Source organism: Melanotaenia boesemani, chromosome 15 (assembly GCF_017639745.1).
Source record: "Melanotaenia boesemani isolate fMelBoe1 chromosome 15, fMelBoe1.pri, whole genome shotgun sequence".
In the NCBI taxonomy this organism is placed as follows: domain Eukaryota; kingdom Metazoa; phylum Chordata; class Actinopteri; order Atheriniformes; family Melanotaeniidae; genus Melanotaenia; species Melanotaenia boesemani.
This window is the reverse complement of record NC_055696.1, coordinates 3,371,926-3,380,242: the sequence shown is the minus strand read 5'-3', so window position 1 is coordinate 3,380,242 and position 8,317 is coordinate 3,371,926. Positions and strand designations below refer to the sequence as shown.

Here is an 8,317-nt window from a genome sequence, read left to right as displayed (position 1 = left end):
CAAGAGCTTCCTGATGATCCCTGGCAGTGGGGGAAATCAGCTGCTGAATGCTCTACAGGTAGAGCTCAAGGTGGCCCTCAGAGGACAGAATGTGAAGAAAAAACAAGAAAGAAAGAAAGAAAGAAAGAAAGAAAGAAATCACTATTCAGGTTAGGAGTCTGTCCATGGTCTTCAAGTGATTTACTTAACTAAAGGTAGTACTAGCATGCAATTAACCAGTGTGTGAGATATTCAACAAATTAACTTAAAATAAATAATAGGACAATCTGTTCATAAAGAGCAGACTGGCCATCTCAATTATTTTTAAACACGAGTTACTGAACATTTGTGCAGATATAACTGCTTCATTAGGCCGGACAGTTTAATCGATGTAACTGTAGCTCGAATAATACAATAAAAATGTGAATAAATGATAACAGGTTAGTTTCATGCAACAAAGTAAAAAGTCATCCATTGTTGGCTGGATTGTATTATTGGATGAAATGGGGGTTCACTGGGAGGGCTTTGCATCAAGAAGTCCCTGTAAAGCTTTGCATTAATTTGGCATCCCTCTTCAAAGTTTTCACCCCAAAAATGTTTAGTCAACTTTATTTCCGTTCACTATTTATAGACCTGGCCTACAATGGGCCTAGTTGAATTATTGATCATGCAGCGTGAGTACGGTGAAGGACATTTGAAGAATTTCCCTCATTAAAAAAGCAAGATGTAGCTCACATTGCTGTTTTTTTGAGAACTTACTCGTCTAAACAACTGGAACTTGTATGTTAGGCAGGAATACTCAATTCAGCAGGTTTTCTAAGTATCCCTGCTCCAACACACCTGACTCAAATTAATGAGTCATTGTGATTGGCTGTTAGATCCATTGCATTTGATTCAAGTGTGTTGAAGCAGGAATACATTTAAAACCTGCTGGATTGCAGCCCTCGTAGGACTGAATTGAGTAGGATTTTGCCTACGATGAATGTGTGTTTTGAAAGTATTAAAATATCTATAAAACCTCGAGAAAATGTAGATTTGGCTTTTATTGCATTGCAAACTGATTTTCACATTTTAAGAAATAGAAATAAACACTTAAATAAATTTCCAGTTTAACAGTTCTGTAAAAATCTCATGATCTGATTGGTTGAGAGTGCTGGTTTTGTTGCAGAAACTTGAGTTTCTCTTGATGAAAAACACCATCTGGTGGATAAATGGAAGAACAGCTCCAGAGCTCACTGAATAAAATGAATCTCCCTCCTCAGTGAAATATGTTTAGCTGTTAGCTGCTGCAGTCTCACACACACTGGTGTTTTCTCTAGAAAGATGGCTTTAGTTTGTCTAGAAAGCTGATCAGTCATTAATTTTGTTTGTTCTTAAAGTTTGCATTTTTAATCTTCTGTATAAAATAAATAAATTGCATGATATTTTATTCTCTTTTGCTCTGTTTCTTATTCTATTCAGAAGTAGTAAACAGGTAATATAATTTTAAGTCTTTTTCCATTTCTTCTTTCCTTTCTTCCTTTGGAATATTCAGAAAGATGCTTCTAGCTTAAGGTTGTATCACAAATAAATAAACAAACAAACAAACAAATAGATCGATAAAAATGGGAACCCATAGAAAATGTAAATAGATATCTGAAGCAGTGATTTGTAAATCTCATACAATATTTTATTCCCAGTAGAAGATATAAAACGTTAGATATTTTACAGTTTCTTGATAAATTTGAATTGAAAACTTAGAACAATTTGAATTGAAAACTTAGAACATGGTGATGCTCACCACTGTCTAGCATCAGTAAGTGTGTGGGAACCAAGGACACCATGTGGTTTATCATTGTTTTTGCTAAAATGTGGAAAGCCTTCCCTTAAAAAAATGTCTGGATAAGAGAATAAATTGCTCTAAAATCCATTTGTACCTTTCAACATTGATGGTGCTTTTCACAAATTAAGTTCCCAGTTCTCCAGATACTAATGCACCTCCATAACCTGGAGATGCAGGCTTCTGAACTAAGCACAGTCAAATGGGACAGTTCTTAGTCCAGAGGGAACAGTGCCTGTAATTTGAGAAGAAGAACTAAATCTTCATTTCTATGGCCACAGACCAGATTTTTACAATATGGCTGTTTCTTTGCTTAAAGCTGCATTTTTGGATGGCACAGAACTGTGTTTACAAATGATTTAGCAAAGTGTTAGTGATGCTGTGATTTCCATGACAGCATCATGTTTTCATGCAGTGCTGCCCGAAGGTCCAAAAATCACATGCATCAAACACTGAGATTCATTCTCCAGATTATATCATCTACAGTACGTAATATAAAGTCTTTGCAACTGTACTTGGAGAAAAACTGCTCCTCAGTTTCTATGTGCTGTTTGTTCTGATTACTAAACCTTTGTCGGTTTACTTCTAAGAGACTCTCGTTCTCTCTAAAGTGCTCTACCATCACCTACGTAGATGCAACATTTTCTTCCAGCTCTTTCTTTTTAGTACCACTTACTTTCCAGCATTACGTGTCCCAGGTTCCAAGTTTTTAAGACATGTTGTCATCAATTTTAAAATGAGCTAAAATGTCTCACTTTAAACATTTGATATGTTTTCTGTTCTATTGTGAATGAAATATTGTTCTGAGCACCAACAGAAAGTACTGATGTTGTGCAAAAGACCTCCAGACTTCCCTCTCTGATCCCACCTCCTTCAGCTTTTCTGGTAGGACACAAAGGTCCTTCAAAGTATTTAATCAAAGTTTAATGTTTGCTTTGATTTGTGACACAGTTCATTTCCTCCCTCTAGTGTTCACCAAGTCATTCACAGCCTCTTAATGTACACACTGATTAATTCTGCCTCATCATGTTAATCTATTGTTAATTTACACCACTCACAAGGTTTTAATCCTCTTACTGGGACATGTAAAAGAGTGAGAATCTAAATGCTCGGTGCCTTTCAAAGTCACAGTAAATCATCAGGACAGGAAACAGATCATTGATATACTCTTTTATTTTAACCCATTGGATTTAACTTTTACAGTGCATTTCTTTACAACAATTATTCTTTAAGTGACAGGTTTTAGCCACCACTACTGATCAGATAACTATGTATGTTACATTTCTGAGCTCCTTTTTGAAGATTTTGACCTCAACTCTGTGCATAAAAATCATCCCAAATATTAGACGATGGATAACCACAAAGGTTTACTAATTACGGTGATATCCCATCACTCTTGTTATCTAACCATCTGTTATTCTTTAGTTGTCTCAGTGTTATTCAGCAACTAAGTATCTGCACTATTAAAACATACACAGATGTGGCCAATTAGAAAACTGCTGCTGTCCATAAGAAAGAAAAAGGCTCCAAAAAATGGACAAAACTAAATATGGCACTATTGTCGCAAGAAACCACCAGTAGACACAAACATATTTTAAAAGGGGACTGTAGCCAAGGTCCCCTAGTGAAACAAAGCAAAAATCCAAGCCTGCAGTTCAGTCTTCTCCTCGAGGGGTCTTCACTGACAGTTCCCAGTCTGAGGAGTCATCAGTTAGCTGGACATCAAGCTTTATGTGGACATTGAGCCATTCAAGCACAAGAGCCTCAGCACAAAGCTTTAGGATGTTCCCTCGGTCACATCACAAAAGAAAACAAAACAAAACAAAACAAAAAAAAAAAAAACAGCCATCGCCATCTCCCAACTGGATTTGTCCTCTTCCTTTACGTCCAATAACAAAAATGCAGTCCTCACAACATCTAACGATGCAACAGGGCCATATTGGAGAAAAGCATTGATAGACAGAACCACGTTGACTGTGCATACACCATTTTGAGAACACATTGCAGCAATGAACATTTAAACGACCCACCAAATGCACTTTAACATTAATTCCATCCAGTTAGCCCAGCACGTTACATTCAGGCTCTAAAAATCAAAGATGCAAAGTAAACAGCAGATTTCTCCCTTTTTTCTCAAGTTTGGTCTCAATTTCCCTCAAATACACGACAGCTATTAGTGCACAAAATAAGAATATAAAATTAGACTTTTAAATACTGTAGCAGCAATTTTTAAAGATGAAAGCCTCCGGTAGTACAGGTAAAGGCTTTTTGGAGTCCCCAACACATTGAAGGGCGAGCGATTGTCCTCTGAAGTGCGAGACAGAGTCTGTCAGGAGGGTGCAGGTGTTTGGGACCAAAAGGGTGGGGAGGGGCAGGTTAGAGACGTTTCTCACACAGGGAACTGTTAAGAGGACTGAGCCATGCGGAGGCAGCAGGACGCTGCAGCACTCCAGGCTGAAAAATGTCTTTGAACATAAGGGGGTTTTGTTCTGCAAGGAACCACCCCTCCCCCCCCACCACCTGCTAACATGCTTCCATCCAACTCTTTCTTCATCCTTCCAGTCTCGGTGCATCTCTGTTTCAAAACTGAGCCTCTCAAAGAGAAACAACTCCTCATTGTTCGCCCCCGCGGCTGAAACGACAGCAGGTTGAGCTTAGGACGGGGCGCTCGGCTCATCGGACAGAGCAGAGGCGGGCCACGCTAGCTGCGCTTCTCTCAGCTGGAGGCTGTGGCGATGGCCTTCTTGAGCTGCTGGCTGCGGATCTCGCGTGTGCGGGACTCCAGCAGCAGGTCATGGCAGGTGTTGCAGACCAGCACCGGGTCGTACAGCTGCTGGTCTGGGATGGGCAGCTTCAGGTGACAACAGTCTTTACAGAACACATTACCACAGTTTCTGAAAAGAGAACAAAGCTTTATTAATCCTCAGTGTTACAGCCACTTATAAAAGGTGAAACAAAATCTGATTAAAATCCACGTTTGACTCAGTTTAGTTTCATCCAGAGTGGCCTGCATGATATTTCTGTATCATATTCTGAATGCTGATCCACCTGATCATGATTCTTTTCATCTTTCAAGCTTTGGTCTCATCATGGGATGAAACCAAATCTTGGTCTCTTGCCTAGAAAATAAAAAAGCACTGTGTATCTTTTAACTACAAGCTGCAGCTTTGACAGAATCAGGCTGCAACAAAGTGGGTATCAAGAAAAGTGGATGCACAAAAAAAAAAACTACATTTTGATAGTAAATTTTCAGCTTTTCTGGACAAGCAATCATTAAATCTGATCAGTTTGATTGTTGGGGTTTTTCAAGCTCATCTCAAATTGGCTGTTTTGAATATATTAGAATAGAATAGAAATACTTTATTAATCCCTTTGGAGAGTCCTCAGGGAAATTTGGGAACTATATTATATGATATTATGAAATAAATAAGAGTTTTCTTTAAGATGTGTAAATATGAAGTAGAAAAGCAGCTTTTTAGCTTAACACGAAACCGGAAATGAGGCTCAAAAAATAGAAATGACAAAACTCTCTGAGCCAGACCAAGAAAAAGATGAGTGGTAACACAGAAACATGACATTAATGATGCACACAGCTAAAAAAACTAGCTGGTCACCAGGTTTTCGTTGTTTGTGACAAGCTAGGCTAACATACTTTGTGGAGATAAAAGTACTTGCACTAACTGAGGTGTGTAACTATATTTTTGTCTCTGCTGGGGAAACTTAAGCTGCTCCTGATGATATTTCTGGATCAAGACAGAACCGTGCTTATGTCTGTTAATGTAATAGAAGAAAAAGCCCTACCTGCAGTGGTGACGTCTTTTGGCTATCCAGAACTCACAGTCACAGTTGAAACAATGGGAGGCCATGTGGTCCGGCACCCACCTCGTGACCTGCACACGCACAGACAGAACAGTCTCACTTTAAAAGGTGATCCTGGTCATGCAGGTGAAGGGGAAGGAGAAGGGGCAGGAAGTGAAGACAGATGCTTAATGAAATGAAGGAATCTGACCTCTGTGTCCTTGCGCTCCACTCGATCCCAGCTGCCCTCGGACAGACGGTCCTCGCTGTGGGTGGACAGAGAATCCTCCTCGTTGCTGTTGTCTGACTCCCGCAGACACGTCTGAACCAGAGAGCAGAGTGAGATCAGAGGACAGATGGAAGAATAATAACCTGAAACCAATGTCATCACTGAAAAAGCTACTCACAATGTCATCCTCGTAGTCGATGTCTGGCTCTGAGGGAGGGGTGGCGTACTGTTTACTCTCCAGCCTCATCTGCAGCTGTCGCACCTGTTGCCGCAGCACCTCCACCTCCTGCTTGTAACCTGCCTCAATCTGTCGCAGTCTCTGTTGCACAGCATCCATTGGCACCGGTAGCCCGTCGTCATCAAGGTAAGCCGGAGTGTGAGGCGGGGGAGGGGAGCTTGAAGCGGAGGGAGAGGAAAAAGAAGCCGGCAGAACTTGATGGCCTGCCAGAGAGTAGCTGTTGAGGGCAGCGATGGCAGGTCCGCACAGGCCGTTGTAGCCCGCGTTCCTGGCAGCAGACAGCCAACCAGCCTGCAGAGGGCTGCTGGGACAACAAAGAGCCTCCCTGCGGCAGCACTGAGACCCACTGGCAATATTGAAGCCCTGGGCACGGAGGAGTTTACTGGCAAGCCGGCGGTTCTGGTAGGTGTTGGGCTGCAGGGCTCGGCTGACAGCAGAATGACTGTAGGCAGACTGGACCAGACCCTGGACGCTGTCCCAGTGAGAGCCCAGCAGAGACAGGTCTGAGAGCTGGCTCTGGGAGATCAGATGGCGAGTGGTTACCTGGGTGCAGTCTGCCGACATCTGCTCACGTCCTTTTGCGACATCAGTCCTCATGTCCTCCTTGTCTTTCTGAGGGTGAACATGTGGCTGTGACTCCGGCTCCTCCTCCTCATCATTTAAATGATTTGAGCTTACTGTGGAAGGTAACGTGGGGGGAAGCTCTCCCTCATCCGTAAGAGTCTCAGTGGAGTCCTCCATGGGCAGCAGTGATGTCTGCTGCTTAGGAGCCAGCAGACTGGCTGACTCCGGGAGGCCATTTGCTTGACCATCAAGTTGTCCATCAAGCAGCGAGGTGGGTGTGTTGGCTGCAGGTTGAGTGTTCTTGCATGGAAGAGGTAAACATGGCTCTGATTTATGAGTGGGTGACACGGTGCTCTCAGGAGTCCTACATGGGATCTCATCCTCCAGTGGAGGTGGTGGGAGAGGAGGGTTTGTGATTTGAGGCAAAGCTTGGAGGACCGGAGTGTAGAAGACAGTATGTGAATGTGTGAGTGTGACGTCTGTGATAACAGACACTGGGGGAAGTGGTGGAGAGGGCAACGGCTGTGTAGTAAGACAAGGCTCCTCCAGTTTGTCTTCAGCGCCCTCTGCACCCAGGTCACCCTCTGGGGTCTTGGCAGGACTCTGATGAGCAGATTGCGTCTCCACTCCAGCATCAGAGATAACCTCATCGGAGCCATCGGCAGATGTGTCTTCTGTGGCAGGCGAGTCATCCAGAGCGGAGCGACCCTCCTGGCAGTGCTTGTTGAGATTAGGGTCGCTGGACGTGCGTGTCAGGGGCATCCCATTCTCAAAAGCTGACAGCAGGTTGTCCATGGAGCGGGTCTTTGGAAGTCTGGAAATCAGAATTACATGCAGATTTAATTTTCATCCATTTTCAATTCATTTTCATTACCAACACTAGAGGGCAGTCTAATTCTAACAAAGCTCCCTCTAATGACTGCAAATAACAATAAATACAGATTAGATATGCATCAAGCCAACATACCTGTCCAGGGAACGGGAGGTGAGCTCGTCTCCTGTGACGCACGGAGGGAGGTAGAGCTCCACAGATTCGTCCACAGCAGTGCAGGGGGAGGAGGTGGGCAGGTACACAGCTGTCCACAGCTGTAGTGCCCGAGTATGGCAGACTGGCTGCAGCACCTAGCAGACAAATACGGACAATCCTAGCAGGTGAATATAAAATGATTGTCTGTTACTCATTTAGCTCTGTGTATAATCATCACCTGAAAAGAGATGGTGAAAGAGTGAAACTTTTAATCTCATGTTAAAATGTAATCAACAGTTCCTTAATTTTCAGATTTAAGAGAACCCGAGCCAAAAATACCACCACAGAGCTATCGCAGAGGAAGCTAAAAACAAGATAATCATATCATAAAACTGGTCAGTACCATATCATGGCTGGGGATGTAGAGGAAGTTTTGGAAGTTCTTGTTTCCTGTGCGAAGCAGTGACCACACAGAGCAGGTGCGCTTATAGATGTTCCTCGCCTCCCTCTCACGAGCATTGTTACACAGAAATGTGCCGTAAAGACATGAGTAAGTGTGCTGCACCAGCTTGACCTGGAAATGAGGAGATGATGGATCATGTTAGGTCTTTTGTAAAACACTTTAATACATCAGTTCTTGCTCTTCCTCTTCAGAATGACTGCTTATTTTAGGGAAACACTAACGTCAGAGGGGAATTCATTCCCAAAATAAGATACATGTGT

The 8,317-nt window shown here is 42.7% G+C and overlaps 1 protein-coding gene across 3 annotated transcripts in view; it reads right to left on the bottom strand.

Annotated features, from left to right (window-relative positions):
- Window positions 1–2,955: 2,955 nt before the first annotated feature.
- mtmr4 (myotubularin related protein 4) overlaps window positions 2,956–8,317 on the bottom strand; it is a 38,904-nt gene continuing 33,542 nt past the window's right edge. For all 3 annotated transcript variants that reach the window (XM_042007945.1, XM_042007946.1, XM_042007944.1), the window contains 6 exons: window positions 7,998–8,168; window positions 7,595–7,749; window positions 6,004–7,441; window positions 5,808–5,918; window positions 5,600–5,688; window positions 2,956–4,692 (listed from right to left, as the gene is read on the bottom strand). In XM_042007945.1, coding sequence (XP_041863879.1) covers window positions 4,515–4,692; window positions 5,600–5,688; window positions 5,808–5,918; window positions 6,004–7,441; window positions 7,595–7,749; window positions 7,998–8,168 — 2,142 coding nt within the window. In that variant the 3' untranslated portion in view covers window positions 2,956–4,514. The remainder of the gene's footprint in view (window positions 4,693–5,599; window positions 5,689–5,807; window positions 5,919–6,003; window positions 7,442–7,594; window positions 7,750–7,997; window positions 8,169–8,317) is intronic.